This window comes from Musa acuminata, chromosome BXJ3-5, assembly GCF_036884655.1.
Source record: "Musa acuminata AAA Group cultivar baxijiao chromosome BXJ3-5, Cavendish_Baxijiao_AAA, whole genome shotgun sequence".
Taxonomy (NCBI): Eukaryota; Viridiplantae; Streptophyta; class Magnoliopsida; order Zingiberales; family Musaceae; genus Musa; species Musa acuminata.
The window spans coordinates 11,458,920-11,481,521 of NC_088353.1; the positions used below are offsets into that span (position 1 = coordinate 11,458,920).

Here is a 22,602-nt window from a genome sequence, read left to right on the forward strand (position 1 = left end):
ATCAATTCTATTTAAATTGTGGACTAATAGAAAACTTAGCTCAAAACATTTACATATTTAAAATTATCATACAAAAATAAGAGTCTTTAATATACATAAAAAATAAATCTTAGAATTAATTTTAGATATTTTATTGGTTATCTAAAAAATTTTAAAGAGTACAGATTTTATTGTCTTAATCATAGTAGAAGAATAGTCAAATATAGTAATAAAAATTTTCTAAAAATAAAAAATAAATGGTTGTAAAAAATCTTTTAAAAATTGATTTATATTAAGGAACCTTAGGTTGATGCTCCTTTATCATTTTTTATTCACGAAATTGTTTGTTAAATAATTAAATATTTTATAAAGACAAATAATAAAATTAGTGTACTCTCACATAATCTCACATAATATTGATATCCCTATTGATAAACATGTAATATAATCACAATCAATAATTTTTAAAATATCTCAAAAGAAAAAGAGATTTTTATTTTTTATAATTATTTGATATATCTATAAGAATTAGATTATAATCTAATAATCAAAAGAAGTTTTATCATTTTCATAAGCTATATAAAACAATGATTTTGAAAGTTTGTCAAATGCAATATAAGAAGAGATATTGAATTATATAATAATTATAAAAGAGTCAATTGTAAATAAGTTTTTAACATTAAACGTGACTCAAAAATAATGTTGAATGATATAAAACTAGACTTATGATTAATTTTTTTAATAAATAATGCATTAATTATAATGAGATCATTTCTTTAATTTTAAAAAGAACTTACTAAGAATCATCATAACATTTATAATTCATTATGATCTTATGTTACAATATATGGATGTGAAAATAACATTTCTAAAAGAAAATATAGGTAAGAAAATTTATATGGATCAACCTAAAGAATTCACAAAGAAAAGAAAAAAAATAAACATTTGGGTTACAAACTTAGGAAATATATTTATGATCATAAATAATCTTTTAAACAATGGTCTCATTATATCATTATTTTTTTAGATTTAAATAAAATACCATGATATCATTTATATCTAAAAATCAATGGGAGTTAGTTTATTATATTAGTTTTATAATGTGAATAATATTTTATTTATTAATAGTAATCTTGGTTTATTATATGAAACCAAAAAACAAATTCTTACTAAAAACTTTAAGATGGTTGAAATGATTGAGACAACTTATATTATTGACATAAAAATATTTAGGAATACATCTCAATGATTGCTAAAATTATCTCAAAAAATATATTAATCGATTTTTTGAAGAGATTTAATATACAACTTTGTTCCATAAATGTTATAAGTAAAAAATTTTGGTTATAGTTTATATTTTTAAAATGACTTGTCAAATAATTAAATAAAAAATATTTCTTATGCATGATTCATTTAATAGTATATTATATGCTTAACCCTATATCAAACAAAATATCAAGTTTATAGTTATAGTACTAGGAAGACATTAGAAATATTTAGGTTGAAATATTAGAGAGCTACAAAAAAAAATAACAAGATATCTATAATGGATGAAGAATTTTATAATCAAATATAAGATATTAAATTAGTTTGAAATGATAAAATTTTTAGATACTAATTTTCTAAATTATCTCGATAGTATAAAGTTTACTTTTTGATTTATATTTATATTAATTGAAGAGATATTTTACAAAGAAAAATATAAAGGAATGTATTATTACATTATCAATAATAGAAGTTGATTTGGTAGTAAACTTTGAGGTTATTAATTAAGTTTTATGATTAAAAAATTTTATTTTAAGACTTGGTATGGTCAGATTCAATTGTTAAGTTACTAAAGATATTTTTACTATCATTATAGTAGTTTTCTTCTCTAAAAATGATAAGTACTCTAGTAGTTCTAAGTATAGTTCTAAAAATGATAGTTAGAGTTCGGAAACAATCAGTGTCGATTGATCTTTTGAGTTTTACTATATTGATTGTTAATTAAAATTTAAAAATATATTCTTAGAATAAGACTTGTGAGTAACTGATAAAAAATATAATGAAGCATATCTAAGTGAATATTATTATTACAATTTTTTTGTTTACTTTAAACTATTTATTTTTGTTATCTTGTTTATATATATATATATATATATATATATATATATATATATATATATATATATATATATATATATATATATATATATATATATATATATATACATATTATGATTAAATATGATAATAAAGGGTCTTGATAAGATAAATTACAAGTATTATTATATATTACAATAAAAAAGACTAATAATATTATGGTAATATGACATTGATGGTATACAATTACTATTATTCATATTGATAATCGAACTTAAAATAATAATATTATGTTTATTAGACTAATTGATTTATTTTATAAAATACTTTTTAAGATTTTAAAATCTAATTATGTAAATTTATTTTTAAATAAATTTTATTTTATTTATTTTGATTTTGAACCCTTTTGTTTTATATCTTGTTGGTTAATTGGCTATGTTAGAGAATGTTAAATTATTTGGCCCTAATTAACCTCAGTTTAAATATATTAAATTTCTAATTGAATTTTGATTAGGGTTATCGGCCAAGGGAAGTCCATTTATTTTAGAATCTATTAGGAGATTAACTTGATGGGAAAGATTCTCCTATTTAGTTGTCCTAAACTCTTTGCTCTCATTTATGCTTATACGAGAACTAGTAAGGATTAGACACAAATAATAGATCATAGATCTATTCTCATCTTTCTTCCCATGAAAGATAGAAAGAAAAGAGTAGAATCTAGTTACCTTCTTACATATTGATGTTATTGCTTCTTATGGATCAAACTATAGTGTGTTACGAGATGAGACCAAGGTATTCTATCCTGACATCGAAAGGTATGCAAACCTAATCTTTAATTTATGTAATTTGATTTCGATCTTGGCATCAAGTTATTCTGAATGATATTACTTTTATGCTTACATAATAATGATAATTTATGAGTCTTGATTAATAGAGCTAAATTTGGTATTTGGAGAATTCAATTTTAATTGAATTCAAGTTAGAGTTGGAGATTTTTCTTGTGTGGTTTAGAAAATCTTCGTGTTGGCCTTGTGAAATTTATAGGTAATGGTTCCTCTATTCGTGCTCCTTTGGAAAGCCTTCATGTTGGCTTTGTGAAATTTGTGGGTAATGATTCCTGTATTCTTGCTATTGATGATTGGATTTTATATACTTCATTGACAATTTTGCCTTCTTGTGTTATTGTTTCTGTTGCAAATTGTTCTTCAATGGTGTCAGATTTTATTTTGCAGGAGGAATGAAATTTAGATACGCTGAATCATTGTTTTGGTGACAAGTTGGTAGCACAAATCTGTCGGATGGATTTACCATTTAAGCCATGTGATGACTTGTGGATTTACCATTGGATCTGATTTCGTTGTTCTTGTTCAGATTCTGCGATGCCAAATACCTATTCCTTGGCCTGTTAGAAATGTTCTACTTAGTATTTGGAGCCTTCGTGTATAGAAAGGGTAAAGACATGGCCAGTTGGTTCTCTGGAGACATGAAATCATTCATTCTTTTTTTGTTTGGTAAAAGATAGAAATTATTTTAAATCATCAAATGTTCATACAGAGAATTGACGTTAGACTCGTCTTTCAAAGTTTGAAAGTGTTTCTATTAGCGGGGGATGCGTCTCCGGTCGATAATAATAAGAGTATATTTTGCTGGGGATCTTGCTTGGTTGTTGTAGGATAAACATATGTTATTACTAGAAGCTCTCTTCAGCTCCTTACAAATTGCCCCAACATTGGTTTCTTTGACAAATGAACCACTGTTTACTGAATGGGATATTTACTACGTATTTGTGTGACAGAAAATTCTCTCATAATCTACCTAATAATTATAGTTTTACGTCTTGTTGAGCCCATGAAATTACGGCCCCACATTAATCACAACATTTTGTCAAATTGGATATGATGAATAGGAAAAAATATTCTTCCCTGAGAAACTGTTGCATTATAACTTGGCCGTAAACAATATTAGACTAAAAGTTGTACGAAGTAAATGCTAAACGTGTTCATTATAAATGTGTATTCGAGACTGGCCTCAGTCACCACCGCCACCGCCACGATATCCCCCACCATCGGAGGTGATGGCAGCGAATTCTGCAACTGCACCTGCAGCGGCAGCGACACCAACATCAGCACCCAAACCCCTTCTATCCCTCGTTGCACCACCGCCGCCGCTGTCGTAGTACACAACGATGTTCTGTGGCTTGGGCCTCTTCTTATGACTCTTGCCGCAGTTGCAGATGACTACAGCCATGATCGATATCGTCGCGGCTACCACGCCGAGCATGAACAGAACACCGGGCGTCTTTGACGTCGAATTGGCTCCAGGGGAATCATCCCCAAGCATGGCGAACAACAACCTGGCCATCTTCTTCTCCTCTTCTGCTTGCTACTAGCACCAATGCAGATCAACCAGACATATATGCCAAAACTCCACACAGGGATGCTTGGAACGAGTTGATATTATGTTATTGCTGACGCTGAAACCTCCAACAATTTCCTGACGTAATCCAAAAAATAAAAAAAACGAACGAAGAAGAAAAGAGTAGCATATATGAGAAGAGGGAATGCTCAGTCAAACGTTGGGGGGCGACAAGGAAAGGCGACGTTTTCGTCCTCTGATTTGGAAGGAAAGGCGCGACCGAACTATATGCTATTCCATTTATTCCATGAGGGCTGGATTCTTCTTGGATCGCTGTGGAGGTGTGGAATTATGGCATTAGTATTGATAGAGTGAAATGTAATTATAAATCATACTTGAATTAGTTGAATATAATGATTATTTATACATATTAGAATAGAGGATTTTCTTCAACTGATCAGCGAGATTTTCTTGTGCAATTGGAAAAATCTTATATGTTATCATATCCTCGTAAGATTGAGCTTCTATCTGACCAATACAATGAAAATAGTTTACGAGCGAGAGATTTTATAAATCTGTTAGTTAATTAGTCGTATGTATATGAGAAATACATAGTTGATATTTAACAACTTAATCTCGCACAAAGTAGAATTCGATGGTAATGTATTTCATGCATGAGTAGAATATTAGATTGACATATAAGTAAATAGCTCCAACATTATCATAATATATTATAAGAGTAATGGTAGAGTTAACGTTAAGTTCCTTGAGTAGATTTGTAACCCAATTAAGTTCCATAATAGCGATGGCAATGATAATCGTAGACTGTGCAACTGTTTTTTATTTTTTAGAACTCCAATTGATTGGATTAACTCTAAGAAAGATAATATACCATGACATGATTGTTTTATCATTAAAGTTCCCTACCTCTTAGCTTGTGATATATAATACCTCAAGTCACCTCTACATACTCTTCAATTAATTGATTCTACCGAATACAAACATCAGCATATAGTCGAAACTAATCTCTCACTTCTACATCAAGCGTCTATGCTACTAACTTTTTTGTTAGTAGTTTTTTAAACTACAGTCTATCTCATTAATTATATGCTCACTCCAATCATATAATATCACCATTTGAAAAACTATTCCATATATTTCTAAATCTTAAAAAATTCAAAATCTTTAGTTGTTTATGCTATCCATGATTACGTCCTTATGCCTCGTATAAACTGACATCATGATTTAAGCCATATATTTTTATAGGATACTCTCTTGAATATTATGCTTTTCGATACTGATAGGGGTAAAAATGACGATGTGACACGCCATGACAGCATTCCCCTGAGCGACACGATGCCCGAGGCTCGCCATACCCTCCAGCAGCTCGGCCTCCCACGCAGCCCCAGTGGCAATGTCAGACGCCACCAAAGGTACAGTCCTGCCCTACAGACAGCTACGTCAAGTAACATCAAACCCCCTCTATAAATACCCCTGAGCCCTAAACAGAAAAGGGGGGGAGGACACACTCAACACACGAAGGTTTCTCCTCCACATCTTTCTCTAACTTGATTGTCGGAGGGGTCGGGTCGAGCACCCCGACCCGACCTTTGTGCAGGTGCGAAGCCTTCGGAGATCACCGCCTTCGGAGATCCAGCGGGCTCGAGGAGCGCCCCCACGGAGATCACCGCCTTCCTGACCCGAACCAAGCCGCGACGGCCCCGACGGCCCCGACGCCACGGCTAAAAAAGTTACTTACCGTAACAGAATGGCGCTAGAGGAAGGGCCCGGAATGATGGTACGTTAGTCTTTTCCTTGGTTGCTCCACTGCAGTCGACCTGCACTAGCAGCAGCGACCTCTGGGGCTGGTCTCGGCTCCTCGACCCCCCGACCCCACGCGCGCAGCCAACCCGCCCGCGTCGGCCCCACGTGCGCGACCAGCCCGCGCACCTCGTCCCCTCGGTCCCATGCGCGTGGCTCGGCCCCGCGCACCTCGACCCCTCGATCCCACGCGCACGGCCAACCCGCGCGCGTCGGCCCCATGCGCAGCAACGCACTGCAGCCAACACGCTGCCTCGGCCCCTCGGCCTCATGCGCAGCCAACACGCTGCAGCCATCACACTGCCTCGGCCCCATGCGCAGCAACGCGCTGCAGCCAACATGCTGCCTCAGCTCCTCGGCCTCATGCGCAGCCAACACGCTGCAGCCATCACACTGCCTCGGCCCCATGTGCAGCAATGCGCTGCAGCCAACACGCTGCCTCGGCCCCTCGGCCTCATGCGCAGCCAACACGCTGCAGCCATCACGCTGCCTCGGCCCCACGCGCAGCAACGCGCTGCAACCAACACGCTGTCTCGGCTCCTCGGCCTCATGCGCAGCCAACACGCTGCAGCCATCACACTGCCTCGGCCTCATGCGCAGCCAGCGCGCTGCCTCGGCTCCTCGGCCCCATGCGCAGCAACGCGCTGCAGCCAACACGCTGCCTCGGCCCCTCGGCCTCATGCGCAGCCAACACGCTGCAGCCATCACGCTGCCTCGGCCCCATGCGCAGCAACACGCTGCCTCGGCTCCTCGGCCTCATGCGCAGCCAAGATGCTGCGGCCAGCAAGCTGCCTCGGCCCCTCAACACCATGCGCAGCTTGCTGCGTCGGCCCTGTGCGCGGCCAGCCCGCGTCAGCTGCTCGGCTGACGGTGCAGCCCGCTGCCTTGACCCTTCGGCCCCATGCGAGGCAGCCCGCCTCAGCTGCTCGGCTGACGGCGCTGCCTGCTGCCTCGGCCCCATGCGCGGCCACCCCACGTCAGCTCTTCGGCTGACGGCACAACATGCTACCTCGGCCCCATGCGCGGCCAGCCCGCGTCAGCTGCTCGGCTAACGGTGCAGCCCGCTGCCTTGACCCTTCGGCCCTATGCGCGGCAGCCCGCCTCAGTTGTGTCCCTCGGTCTGAGCTGTGTCCCTCGATCGCAACTTGCCTGCGCCAAGCACCTCAGTCACTTGCTGCCGAGATCTACCTCGTCACAGCCTGTCCGCCTCTGTCGTGTACCTCGGCCGCATTGTCACGACCTTAGCTAGAATTGCCTAAGGCGTGAGGCACCCTTGCGGCCAAAGACTCGAACTTAGCTTGCGTTTGCCTAAGTCGCGAGTCACCCGTGTGGCAAAGACGCAAACTTAGCTTGCGTTGCCTAAGTCGCGCTTCGCCCTTGCGATCTTGCTCCGCAAGGATCAGCCACTTTGTAACCTCTCGCAGGTCCCGAAGGACCTGTAAAAGAGAAAGAAAGTTAGATCGAAAGAACGAGCAACGGACAAGTCCCGAAGTCTCGCGAAAAGGGAAGCTTTACAAGCAAATCGTCGAACACCTTGTGTGCACAAGAGAAAAGAGGGGGAGGGAGAAAAACAAGGCTTTCAAGGATGAACGAACAGCTGCAAGCCCACAAATAGCCGCTCACCTGGTCCCGGGCGCAAAACCAAGTTCCCGTAAAGGTCACGTGCGAACTTGCGAAAGAGTGTTCAACGCCCGGTATATAACCGAAGCCCCATCCAGCCATGTGCCACCCAGGGGGTTCCTGGGTGCTGAGATGGCTGACATTTTGGTGAGCGGAAGCAGCACTCCGCTCACCTCCCGCGGCACGCGAAAACGGAGTCGTTTTGGGCTGTTTTGGGGCTGTTTTGCTCGGTTCGGTGAGCGATCGCTTTGCAACGCTGCAGCTTGTTCGAACTTACATATATATAGCAAAATGACCCAAAACCATGAGAAAACATGCTGTCAAGCAGCTGTACATGCGGGTGTGAGCGACGAACGGTTCGTTGAACGGAGTTGTTGCGGGTGCGCGAAATGATAGGCTGTTCTCGCGACGACCGTTCGTGACATTCTCCCCCACTTAAACTGTCGACGCCCTTGTCGACGCTTGTTGGTCGTTGTTGATGACTTCTTCTTCATGTCGCAAGGCGTCTTCAGGCTCCCAACTGGCTTCAGTTCGGGGAAGCTTTCGCCACTTCACCAAGTACTCTGTCTGTTCCGCTCCGCTGGGTAGCTTTATCTTACGATCCGCCAGAATGGTTTCCACTCGCTTCTCGTAGGACGACCGTTCGTGACATTCTCCCCCACTTAAACTGTCGACGCCCTTGTCGACGCTTGTTGGTAGTTGTTGATGACTTCTTCTTCATGTCGCAGGGCGTCTTCAGGCTCCCAACTGGCTTCAGTTCGGGGAAGCTTTCGCCACTTCACCAAGTACTCTGTCTGTTCCGCTCCGCTGGGTAGCTTTATCTTACGATCCGCCAGAATGGTTTCCACTCGCTTCTCGTAGGAGGCTGTGATGGGAGGAAGCCGAGTTGGAACACTTCGAGAAGCATCTTGCGGATCCGAATGGTAGGCCTTCAGGTTGCTGGCGTGAAGAACGTTGTGAATTTTGAACCACGCCAGCAGCTACAACTTGTAAGAAACATTGCCTACTCTGCTGATAATTGGGAAGGGCCCTTCATACTTACGCACCAATCCTTTGTGAACTCTGTTCCTGAAGAATTAGAGTGATGCTGGTTGGAGCTTTACCAACACCAAATCGCCAACTTTGAACTCTTGTGGTCGCCTTCCCAAGTCTGCCCACTTCTTCATCCGTTTTGCCGCCTTCTCCAAGTAAGCTCGCGCAATATCGGCATTTCGATGCCACTCCTTTGCGAAATGATAGGCTGATGGACTACTCCCAGTATACCCAATTGCCATAGTGTGCGGAGTCGACGGTTGTTGTCCTGTGATAATTTCGAAGGGGCTCTTGTTGGATGCAGAGCTCCGCTGCAAGTTGTAAGAGAATTGGGCGATGTCCAACAGCTTCACCCAATCTCGTTGATTGGCACTCACGTAGTGCCGGAGATACTGCTCCAAGAGCGAATTTATTCTTTTAGTCTGGCCATCCGTCTGGGGGTGGAGGCTTGTAGAGAAGTATAACTTTGACCCCAACAATTTGAATAGCTCGGTCCAGAATCGTCCCAGGAACCGAGCATCACGATCACTAATGATATTGTGTGGGACTCCCCAATACTTCACTATACCCTTCATCATCAGTCTGGCCGCCTCTTCAGCTGAACAATGTAGGGGAGCAGCAATGAAAGTTGCATACTTTGAAAACCGATCGACCACCACGAGTATCGATCCGAGTCCCCCTACAGGTGGCAAGCTTGATATGAAGTCTAAGGAAATGCTCTCCCATGGCCTTTCTGGTACGGGCAACGGCTCCAAAAGTCCCACCGGCTTCCGCTGCTCCGCCTTGTCTTGTTGGCAAGTAAGGCATGTTCGAACATACTCCTCCACATCAATCCCCATCTTTGGCCAGTAGAAGGCCCTCTCCACGAGAGCCAACGTTCTGTGAATGCCGGGGTGTCCAGCCTAAAGGGAATCGTGACACTCTTTCAAGAGTTCACGCCTTAAATTGTCCACTCGGGGAACATAAACCCTATTCCCTTTTGTGTAAACAAGTCCCTCCTGGACCCAAAATCGTCGTGCCTTGCCTTCTTTGATGAGCTGCATCAGGATAACTGCTTGGGGATCACTATACAGTCCATCTCTGATTCGGGAAAGGAAGTTGGAGTGTAACTGACTTGCTTGGCCTCTGCCCTCCAGTTGTGCAGCATTCACGCATTCCACTTTCCGACTCAGCGCATCGGCCACGACATTCACCTTCCCGGGCTTATATTCCATTGCCATATCAAATTCAGCCAGGAAGTCCTGCCACCGTGCTTGCTTTGGGGAGAGCTTCTTCTGAGTTTGGAAATAACTCAGGGCGATGTTGTCTGTCCTCAGCACAAATCGCGACCCGAGAAGGTAGTGTCGCCAAACTCGTAGACAGTGAATCACTGCTGTCATCTCCTTCTCATGCACTGGATACCGCCTCTCGGTCTCGTTGAGTTTGCGGCTCTCGTAGGCCACCGGATGACCTTCCTGCATGAGTACTCCTCCAATAGCGAAGTCCGAAGCATCTGTGTGGACTTCAAAGGGCTCTCCATAGTTTGGCAATTTGAGCACTGGTTCTTCTAGGATAGCAGCTTTCAGGTCTTGGAATGCTATCTCACATTTGTCCGACCACTTCCAAGGCTGCTCCTTCTTCAGCAACTCCGTCGGTGGGGTTGCCCGCTTCGAATACCCGGCAATGAAGCGTCGATAGTAGTCGACGAAACCAAGGAAGGATCTCAACTCTGGCACCTTCTTTGGAGTTCGCCATTCCGCAACTGCTTGCACCTTCGACTTGTCCATCCGAATGGAGCCATCACCGATTCGATGCCCCAAGAATAGGATCTCAGTTTGAGCAAAGTAGCATTTCTCCCTTTTTACGAACAACGTGTTCTCCCTGAGAACCTTGAAAATCGTCCGAAGGTGCTTGACATGCTCCTCGAGCGTTTGGCTGTAGACGACGATATCGTCCAAGTAGACGACCACGAACTTATCAAAATACTCCTTGAATAGCTGGTTCATGAGAGTACAAAATGTGGCCGGAGCGTTGGTTAAGCCAAAAGGCATCACCAAGAACTCAAACGCTTCATATCTGGTCACACAAGTAGTCTTTGCTTCGTCGCCTTCAGCAATGCGCACCTGCCAATATCCCGACCGAAGGTCGAGTTTTGAGAAATACATCGCCTTGCCCAATTGATCGAACAAGTCCGCAATGAGCGGGATGGGATACTTGTTCTTCATTGTTACTTTGTTGAGGGCTCGGTAGTCGGCGCATAATCGGAGGCTCCCATCTTGTTTCTTCTGGAAGAGAACTGGAGCTCCGAAAGGTGCTTTTGAGCTGCGGATGAGACCACCGCTTAGCAGTTCACCTAACTGCTTTCTGAGTTCTGCCAACTCTGGCGGGGGCATGCGGTAGGGTGGTCTCGCTGGAGGCTTCACTCCTGGCTCCAGCTCGATACTGTGATCCACGCCTCTGCGTGGTGGAAGAGTCTTCGGCAACTCGGGTGGCATAACGTCTTTGAACTCCTTCAGGACGTTCGCCACCACAGCAGGTTCTTGAATGGCCTCTTCGTTGAGTGGCTCTAGCTTCATAGCAGCCACGAATGTCAGTTCGCCCTTTCTCACCCCTTTCTTCAATTGTAATGCCGAAATATGTTGGGGCTCCTTGGTTCCTCTCCGAGAGACGGGAACCACGCAAGGGTCATCGCCTCCCATCATACATAGGGAGTTCAAGAACGGCATCGGCACCAACTTCGCCGCGTGCATAAACTCCATTCCAAGAATCACTTGGAAGTCGTCCAATGGCACGGCCATCATGTTGGTGTTTCCGCTCCAAGTCCCGATTTTGATAAGAACACCCTTCGCCAACCCGGAGATTCACCTGGCCTCCGAGTTCACCGCTTTCATTCGGCTTGGGCTTTTCTCCAAGGTCAACCCAAGTCGCTGTGCTTCGCGATCGGCTATGAAGTTGTGGGTAGCGCCCGTATCCACCATTGCACGGGTCGTTTGGCCATTTAGCTTAATGTCCACATACATCAGCTCGCTACTTCCTGCTTTTTGTGCCTTCGTCTTCATGTTCTCCCCCACTTGACCCCGCATAGCGTTCAGCAAACGCATTGCTCCCATTCGGGGTCCTTGCGACTCCTCATCGTCACTGCTGGATTCAGAACTGCTTGAGCTAAGGGCGATAGCTTTGCCCTTGTCCGATCGGGGAGGGTGGATGGAAGCCGTCAATGCATTGAGTGCTTGTTTTTGTGGGCACTCCCTTACCATGTGCTGTCCTCCGCACAAGAAGCATCCTCCAGGTTTTGAGGCCTTGCCTTTCGGGTTCGACCCTTTGTGGGAGCTCTTCTTCTTCTGTTCGCCCCCGAGCTCCTTCCCTCGAGAATGTTTTGGAGGGCGATTGCCTGAAGATTGTTTCCTTCTCGCTAGGTCTTCAGAGGAAACAAAGTCGGTAAGCCTTTCTGCAGCTGCAATTGCCCCGACTACATCGGTAACATTCCTTCGATTCAACTCCTGTTGAGCCCATGGTTTCAAACCATCAAGGAAGCTGAACAACTTGTCCTTCTCGGACATGTCCTGTATGTCCAGCATTAGTGCAGAAAACTGCTTCACATAGTCTCGGATGGTGGTACTTTGGCGGAGTTGTCTCAACTTCTTGCGACGAACTCTGTGTTCTCCGGTAGGAACTGAGTTCTCAACTCCCGCTTCAAGTCTTCCCATGTGTCGACTCAACACCGACCTTGTTGGATTTCCTCCCAACGAGTTCACCACCAAAGTTTCGCATCTCCATTCAGATACATTGTTGCTATAGAAACTTTGGTATCTTCAGAATCGGGCCTCGTAGCTCGGAAGTATTGCTCCATGTCGAAAAGAAAGTTCTCGAGCTCCTTGGCATCTCTGGCCCCTCCATATCCATGGGGCTCAGGTGCCCTCAAATTTTGTGGCGGTGCAGCGCGGGTTTTGCCTCCTCCCGCATTTAGCGTTCTGGTAAGCATGGCCACCTTTGCGGTGAGTTCCGCCACAACATCTTGTAAGTGCTGCACGGAGTCCTTGGTGTCATCAGACGGTCGGTCGACTAGGGCCTCGACCTTGTCGATCCTGGACTCCGCTTCCTCTTGCGAGCTCTCTACCCCAACAAGTCTTTGTTGGCCATGGTAGAGTTCCTCCATGCTCGCTTCCAGAACATCCAGGCGGGTTTCCGCCGTCGTGAGTCTCTCCTTATGACTCTTTTTCCTAGTTAGCGCACCAGATTGCGCTTCCTCCGCTCGCGGAGAGTTGCCAACTTCTCGCTCATCCTGTTCGCTGCTGTGATCCTCGTGAGCGGCTCCAACAGCATGAGAGCGAGTGTGCACATGCAGCCCACCTGCGGCTGCTTGGGGCAAGGTTCCGGCTTACCCCGTCTTGCTTGATTCGCCACGATGCTTTGCCATGGCGAAGTTGCGAAGTTCGTTCGCTGTTCGATCGAAGAGCTTGCCCGCTCTGATACCACAATGTCACGACCTTAGCTGGAATTGCCTAAGGCGTGAGGCACCCTTGCGGCCAAAGACTCGAACTTAGCTTGCGTTGCCTAAGTCGCGAGTCACCCGTGTGGCAAAGACGCGAACTTAGCTTGCGTTGCCTAAGTCGCGCTTCGCCCTTGCGATCTTGCTCCGCAAGGATCAGCCACTTTGTAACCTCTCGCAGGTCCCGAAGGACCTGTAAAAGAGAAAGAAAGTTAGATCGAAAGAACGAGCAACGGACAAGTCCCGAAGTCTCGCGAAAAGGGAAGCTTTACAAGCAAATCATCAAACACCTTGTGTGCACAAGAGAAAAGAGGGGGAGGGAGAAAAACAAGGCTTTCAATAATGAACGAATAGCTACAAGCCCACAAACAGCCGCTCACCTAGTCCCGGGCGCAAAACCAAGTTCCCATAAAGGTCACGTGCGAACTTGTGAAAGAGTGTTCAACGCCCGGTATAAAACCGAAGCCCCATCCAGCCATGTGCCACCCGGGGAGTTCCTGGGTGCTGAGATGGCTGACATTTTGGTGAGCGGAGGCAGCACTCCGCTCATCTCCCGCGGCACGCGAAAACAGAGCCGTTTTGGGCTGTTTTGGGGTTGTTTTGCTCGGTTCGGTGAGCGATCGCTTTGCAACGCTGCAGCTTGTTCGAACTTACATATTTACAGCAAAATGACCCAAAACCATGAGAAAACATGCTGTCAAGCAGCTGTACATGCGGGTATGAGCGATGAACGGTTCGTTGAACGGAGTTGTTGCGGGTGCACGAAATGATAGGCTGTTCTCGCGACGACCGTTCGTGACAGCATGGTGCCCGAGACCACGTCCTCGCGTCCTGCTCGCCTGTGTCGTGCTACTCGGTTGCATGGCCCTCGCGACCACGCCTGCGTGGTCTGCCCGCCTGCGTCGTGCTCCTCGGTCGCGTAATGCCCGAGACCACACCTGCGCCACCAGCCGCCTGCGTCGTGCTCCTTGGCTCCATGTTCCCGAGACAGACCAGCGCCGCCAGCCCGCCTGCGTCGTGACCCTCGGCTCCATACCCCTCGAGACACGCCTGCGCGGCCAGCCTGCCTGCGCCGAGCTACTCGGCCATATTCACTGCCAAGTCTGTCTCAGGGCGGCTTACCCACCAGGGTCTCGACCCTCGGTGGCGGCTTGCTTGCGCCGAGCCTACCTTAGCGCGGCTTCCGCGCCTGAGTGGTGTCCCTCGGTCGTAGCTTGCCTGCACCGAGCACCTCGGCCAATCTCTGCCGAGATCTACCTCGGCACGGCCTGTCCGCCTGTGTCGTGCTACTCTGTCGCATGGCCCTCGCGACCACGCCTGCGCGGTCTGCCCGCCTGCGTCGTGCTCCTCGGTCGCGTAATGCCCGAGACCACACCTGCGCCGTCAGTCGCCTGCGTCGTGCTCCTTGGCTCCATGTTCCCGAGACAGACCAGCGCCACCAGCCCGCCTGTGTCGTGTCTCTCGGCTCCATACCCCCCGAGACACACCTGCGCGGCTAGCCTGCCTGCGCCGAGCTACTCGGCCATATTCACTGCCAAGTCTGTCTCAGGGCGGCTTACCCACCAGGGTCTCGCCCCTCGATGGCGGCTTGCTTGTGCCGAGCCTACCTCAGCGCGGCTTCCGCGCTTGAGTGGTGTCCCTCGGTCGCAGCTTGCCTGCACCGAGCACCTCGGCCAATCTCTGCCGAGATCTACCTCGTCACGGCCTATCCGCCTCTGCCGAGACCACATCCTCGCGTCCTGCCAGCCTGTGTCATGCTACTCGGTCGCATGGCCCTCGCGACCACGCCTGCGCGGTCTGCCCGCCTGCGTCGTGCTCCTCGGTCGCGTAATGCCCGAGACCACACCTGCGCTGCCAGCCGCCTGCGTCGTGCTCCTTGGCTTCATGTTCCCGAGACAGACCAGCGTCGCCAGCCCGCCTGCGTTGTGTCCCTCGGCTCCATACCCCCGAGACATGCCCGCGCGGCCAGCCTACCTGCGCCGAGCTACTCGGCCATATTCACTGCCGAGTCTGTCTCAAGGCGGCTTACCCACCAGGGTATCGCCCCTCGGTCGCGGCTTGCTTGCGCCGAGCCTACCTCAGCGTGGTCTGCCCGCCTGAGCAGCGCCCGCTTGGTCGCAGCCTGCCTATGCCGAGCTCCTCGGCCATATTCACTATCGAGTCTATCTCAGGGCGGCTTACCCACTAGGGTCTCGCCCCTCGGTTGTAGCCTGCCTGCGCCGAGCCCACCTCAACGCGGCCTGCTCGCCTGAGTAGCGCCTGCTCGGTCGCAGCCTGCTTGCGCTGAGCCTACCTCAATGCGGCTTCCGTGCCTGAGCTGTGTCCCTCGGTCGCAACTTGCCTGCGCCAAGCACCTCAGTCACTTGCTACCGAGATCTACCTCGGCGCGGCTTGTCCGCCTCTGTCGTGTACCTCGGCTGCATGGTGCCCGAGACCACGTCCTCGCGTCCTGCCCGCCTGCGTCGTGCTACTCGGTCGCATGGCCCTCGCGACCACACCTGCGTGGTCTGCCCGCCTGCGTCGTGCTCCTCGATCGCGTAATGCCCGAGACCACGCCTGTGCCGCCAGGCCACCTGCGTCGTGTCCCTCGGCTCCATACCCCCCGAGACACGCTTGCCTTCCTGCGCCGAGCTCCTCAGCCATATTCACCGCCGAGTCCATCTCAGGGCGGCTTGCCCACCAGGATCTCGCCCCTCGGTCGCAGCCTGCTTGCGCCGAGCCTACCTCAGCGCGGCTGCCGCGCCTGAGCGGTGTCCCTCGGTCGCAGCTTGCCTGCACCGAGCACCTCGGCCAATCTCTACCGAAATCCACCTCGACGCGGCCCGACCGCCTGTCGTGTTCCTCGGCCGCGTGGTGCCCGAAGCCGCGTCCTCGCGTCCTGCCCGCCTGATCGTGCTACTCGATCGCATGACCCTCGCGACCACGCCTGCGCGGTCACCCCGCCTGCGTCGTGCTCCTTGGCTCCATGTTCCCGAGACAGACCAGTGCCGCCAGTATGCCCGCGTCGTGCCCCTCGGCTCCATAAACCCCGAGACACGTCTGCGCGGCCAGCCCGTCCGCGTCGGACTCCTCGGCCATATTCACCGCCGAGTCCGCCTTAGGGCGGCCCACCCACCTGGGTCTCGCCCCTCGGTCGCAGCTTGCCTGCACCGAGCACCTCTGCCGCTTGTTGCCAAGATCCACCTCGGCGCGGCCCGACAACCTGTCATGTTCCTTGGCCGCGTCCTGACCGCCTGATCGTGCTACTCGGTCGCATGACCCTTGCGACCACGCCTGCGCGGTCACCCCACCTGCGTCGTGCTCCTTGGCTCGATGTTCCCGAGACAGACCAGTGCCGCCAGTACGCTCGCGTCGTGCCCCTCGCCTTTACGCCTCCCGAGATCACACATGCGTGGTCACCCCGCTTGTTGTGCTCCTCGGCCCTCGGCTTTACGCCTCCCGAGATCACACATGCGCGGTCACCCCGCCTGTTGTGCTCCTCAACCCTCGGCTTTACGCCTCCCGAGATTACACCTGCGCGATTACCCCGCCTGCGTTGTGCTCCTCGACCCTCGGCTCTACGCCATCCCGAGACCACACCTGCGCGGTCACCCCGCCTACGTTGTGCTCCTCGGCCCTCGGCTCTACGCCATCTCAAGACCACACCTGTGCGGTCACCCCGCCTGCGCTGTGCTCCTCGGCCCTCGACTCTACGCCATCCCGAGACCACACCTACGCGGTCACCCCGCCTGCGTTGTACTCCTCGACCCTCGACTCTACGCCATCCCGAGACCACACCTACGCGGTCACCCCGCCTACGTTGTGCTCCTCGGCCCTCGGCTCTACGCCATCCCGAGACAACACCTGCGTGGTCACCCCACCTGCGTTGTGCTCCTCGACCCTCGACTCTACGCCATCCCGAGACCACACCTGCGCGGTCACCCCGCCTGCGTTGTGCTCCTCGGCCCTCGGCTCTACGCCATCCCGAGACCACACTTGCGCGGTCACCCTGCCTACGTTGTGCTCCTCGGCCCTCGGCTTTACGCCACCCGGGACACGCCTGCGCGGCCAGCCCGCTTGCGTCGTGCTCCTCGGCTCTTCTGCTTTACGCCACCTGAGATACACCCGCGCGGCCAGCCCGCCTACGTTGTGCTCCTCTGCCCTCATCGGCTCCATTGCCCCCGAGTCCATCCCTGCTCGGCTTCCTGACTAAGTTGCGCACCTCGGCCTCGTGCTGCTCGAGACACGTTCGCGCGGCCGGCCCACCTGCGTCGTGCCCCTCGGATCCGCATAAACTGCCCACCTAAAGTAAGAAGCCATGCATCGGGCTCCCCGCATGCAAAAATCGACGCATAGCTCCTTTAGGGGGGGGGGCATATGATAGGGGTAAAAATGGCGATGTGACACGCCATGACAGCCCGAGGCTCGCCATACCCTCTAGCAGCTCGGCCTCCCACGCAGCCCCAGTGGCAATGTCAGACGCCACCAAAGGTACAGTCCTGCCCTACAGACAGCTACGTCAGGTAACATCAAACCCCCTCTATAAATACCCCTGAGCCCTAAACAGAAAAGGGGGAGAGGACACACTCAACACACGAAGGTTTCTCCTCCTCCTAAACCCCCTCCACATCTTTCTCTAACTTGATTGTCGGAGGGGTCGGGTCGAGCACCCCGACCCGACCTTTGTGCAGGTGCGAAGCCTTTGGAGATCCAGCGGGCTCGAGGAGCGCCCCCACGGAGATCACCGCCTTCCGGACTCGAACCAAGCCGCGACGGCCCCGACGCCACGGCTAAAAAAGTTACTTACCGTAATAGATACTACCAAGTTATTTTATGGAGTCTATTTTTCCTTTTCAAAACCATCTAGGTTACTCTAATAAATATATCCCTCTAATCCTGTCATATTACTGCTCTCCAAGAAACCATCCTCACCAAGCCATTGCAACGGCGGGTTCTCATGTAAATAGTTGAATTAGTTGAATATAATTATTATTTATACATGTTAGAAGAGAGAAGTCTCTTGAATATAATTGCTATTTACCCTTTAGAGCTAGATTTTCTCGTGTAAATGGAGAAATCTACTACCAAGTATTTCGTTATCCTTTAGAGCTTCTTTTCTTGAGCATTTCTTAAAATATAGTTCTTTTACCTTTTTTTTTTTTTTAGATGATTTCGATGAAGTGTCAGGTATCTTGCTTTCGTCTCCAAAATAAAATAAAATATTACTCTTTTATCAAAAGAGAAGTCTCTAAAATTCGCATGGATATAAAAATAATTTTAAAATTGTTAAGAGATGAATAAGAGGTCATGGCACTTTACATGTGTATATTACTGTTATTAATTAATGGACTTTAAGGTGGCATAACCCGAACTCTAGTCCAACCTAAGACAAGGATCAGATCAAACATTTGTTGAGGTCTGACAATTTCCTAATCTGATTTATTTCCTAATAGGTTAATTGTGATCTAACAGTGAAATCAGTTCCTACAGGTTGCTGATATATCCACCAGTCGCAGCTATCTCAACAAGATTTTGTATATTTTACCTCTATTATTATACCTTTCAGAAGTCAATTGATATTGTAGTAGCCGACAAATTACACATCCACGAGTCTGATATTTGGTCGATTATTCAGCAAATAGTGTCGGGATAAATCCACATATGATATTACTTACATTGACATCATGTTTCTGGCAATCGTTATTTGGAGAAAGAAGGTTATAAATAAATAGTGAAAAGATATATAATAATCTTTACAAAAACATGAATCGTTTTGTTAAGTATAAAAAAATATTACAATTCATTTATGGTATATATGACTACAGGTGGTGGAACCCGCCACTGTGGTGATGACCACCGACGTCGTGGTGGTGGTGATGAACACCGACGTCGTGGTGGTGGTGATGGTGATGACCACCGACATGGTGGTGGTGGTGATGACCACCGACGTCGTGGTGGTGGTGTAACCCGCCACTGGGGTGGCTAGCATGACCATCACAGTGATCACCATCGTCACCATACCCTCCGCTGCCATTTTGATCACCACCATCATCACCATTATTCTCCCCTCCACCACCAAGCTCACCGTCATGGCCATCCAAACCTTTTCTCTTCTTTTGCCGTGGTGCACCACCGCTGTCGCCACAGTTGAAGATAACTACAGCCACGATGGAGATCGTCGCGGCGACCATGAAAAACAGGAAAAGAATCCCAGGTATACTTGAGGTTGCATTGGCTCTATAAACATCCTCAGAAAGAGCAACCCACATCCTTGCCATCTTCTTCTTTTTCTTCTTTTGTTTAATATCAGGCGACAGCGAAGTATATATACACACACGTGAGGACACAATGGCAGCAGGTTATCTGTTCTACTAGCCTTCCACGATAGTACGATAGCGCGAAAGTCAACCCTGCAGGTTCCTAGCAGCTTCCTAATGCAAATTAAAATCACAGGTTGGAGTCTTCCACAAGAAAACTAGTGGAAAATTCAAGAACATAACTTCAAATGGAGTAACGATTGGGTCAACAAAGGCAGCATTTTGACTAACGAATCAGCTTCGATGACCTACGTCGGGTTCCAAGCGTTAAGAATATACAAAAGGATTAGAAGAGTTATTAACAGCCCAATATTTTTGGGATAAATGACAACCTAAATAGAACTTTCATTATGATATAATATCAGCCTGAGATAAAAACCCGTTTTGTGCCCCCTCTAATTTTTCCACATAAGCATCTTATCGTAAATTCACTTGGACGCAATAGTATATAATCTAATTATAGAAAAAAAATCTACAAGATAATTACGTACGACTATATACAGTAAAAAGCTGTGGTCGACAAAGGATATTACTTATAAACGAGTCCAGAAACTTCTTTCTTACATCGAAATTATGTTTTAGATAAGAACATCCGTAAACAAATCAAACATATGATTTCACAAAATTCCAAATAGCTACCACAGACAACACTTCTAAAGATCTCAAGCAATTTTTTTAGACAAATAAAACAATGTAATCAGAAACAAAATATATGGTGAGGGAGATAGAATAGACGAAAACCCACATACGCGCACAACTCTTGTTCCTGCCTTGTTGGTTATATCTTATAATAATCGAACGACAGTTGGAATGTGATTCACAACTATTCTACATCTATTAGACATACTAGACGAGAGGCTGTGGCTTAGAATACGTAGTACTTGTTGTTTTGAAACTTGAAAGAAAAAAACCTTGATTGGTGATGAATTCTTAATGTGGTCGACTATAATTTCTACAGCTTTTGTACTCATTCATGTCTATCTCATGCGGGGAAATTTTTTTTATGATAATTTGTTAAATATCATCTTCCTTTTTTACCAAATGATATCTCATATTCTTATTTATCGAATGGTGCTCCTTTTTCATAAATATCAATTTTTTTATTATCTTAAAATTTTTTGAATCAATTTTGATCCATTCTGGTCAACCCTCCTACTCTTACTCCATCTCCCCCTTTGCCTCTTCCTTCTTCGTCACCTCATCCTCTCCCCCCTACCCCTCTTCTTTTCTTCGTCTAATCCTTCCACCTTCCCACCCTCACTCCTCTTCCCCCTACCCCTCTTCTCCTTTTCTTCATCTAATCCTCCACCGTCCCACCCTCACTCCTCGTTCGCCTGATAGATTATCCAAAAATGCCCCATTACACTTGAGTTATACTTGAAATATGCTCATTCACATAACACATTGAAAGATATATTAATTTCTATGTAAAATTATTTAAATATATTATTAAAAATAGCATAATTCTTTTTATATCATGATTCTAGTAGAATTATGGAAGTTTTGATAGATAATTTTTAAAAAATAAAAAATTAAATAATTTAAAAAAATTATGTTATCTTTATAATCTAGTTCAATTTCGAGTATAACTAAGTTTGCTTCAATCGTACTAACTCAAACTTCTACCAAACTAGCTAGCTATAATTATAAGATGATTAGAAATAATGTTTTCTATTTTTGTAAGATTTATGATATTTAATTGTTAAAATAAAAAATATTTTGGATACGTTGCATATGACTTAGTTCAATTTCAAGTGTGGCTAGGTCAACTTTCACAAAACAAAGTCAAACTTTCACCTAACTATTTGGCTATAATTATAAGATAATTAGTAATACTTTTGAAATTATGTATAATTTTATGATATTTAATTATTAAAATAGAATTTTTTTGGATATATATTATATGATTGAGTGTAACTTATTTAGCGTAACTAGGTCAACTTCGACTAAATGATATCAACATTTAATAGGACACAAAAATTTGATTCTAAAATAATTAGTACCATGTTTTTTTATTTAAGATTTTAAGATGATTAATTATTGAATTATAGGAGATTTAGACTTGGTGAGAACCTATTCTAAATCTCTTGAAATTAATAAGTAATTATCCTAAATTTTTTTAAAATTACAATTAATGGTTCTAATCATGTTAGAATCAAGTCTTAGTGGTTTTGTGTAATTTGGATTTTGTTTAATCGAAGTAGAACCAGTTATACTCGATCATATAATTTATCCAAAAGATCCTCTATTTTGATAATTAAATATTATTAAAAATACTTTAAGTTAATTTGAGTTGAAGTTGACCCAATTACACTTCAAATTAAACTAAGTTACACTCATTCACAAAATATATCTAAAATATTTTTATGATAATTAAATATCATAAATTCTTACATAAATAAAAAAAATAGTACTAATCTCTTATCATCATGGTTATGTAGTTTGGTGAAAGTTTGAGTTAGTTTGGTTAAAGCTGATCTAATTACATCAAAATTGAAGTAAATTATACTCAATTAGATAACCAATCCAAAATATTTTTATTCTTGATAATTAAATATCATAAAATTCTATAAAAAAAAATAGTACTAATCATTTTATAATCATCACTAGATTGTTTGGTGAAAATTTGAGTTAGTTTGGTTGAAGTTGACAAAGTTACCCTTGATCAATGAACCTATTTTAAATTAATAATATATATCTTTAGAGGACTTCAGATAAATACTTATCATAACCTGTAGAATTCTACAAGAATATGATTCTAGCAAGAATTGTAATAGTTTTCTATTTTATAATAAATTTAAGATAATTTTATATAAAAATTAATATAATTTCTAATATATTTTATGAATAAGAATATTTGAGTGTAACTTAAGTGTGTATATATATATATATATATATATATATATATATATATATTTGTGTCAACACGTGGAGGAGGGAGAGGGAGAA

At 45.5% G+C, this 22,602-nt stretch overlaps 1 protein-coding gene across 1 annotated transcript; it reads right to left on the minus strand.

Annotated features, from left to right (window-relative positions):
- Nucleotides 1-19,155: 19,155 nt before the first annotated feature.
- LOC135639213 (glycine-rich protein DC9.1-like) lies at nt 19,156-19,605 on the minus strand. Its single transcript, XM_065153014.1, has one exon. The coding sequence runs from the start codon at nt 19,603-19,605 to the stop codon at nt 19,156-19,158; it is 450 nt and encodes a 149-aa protein (XP_065009086.1).
- Nucleotides 19,606-22,602: the final 2,997 nt, after the last annotated feature.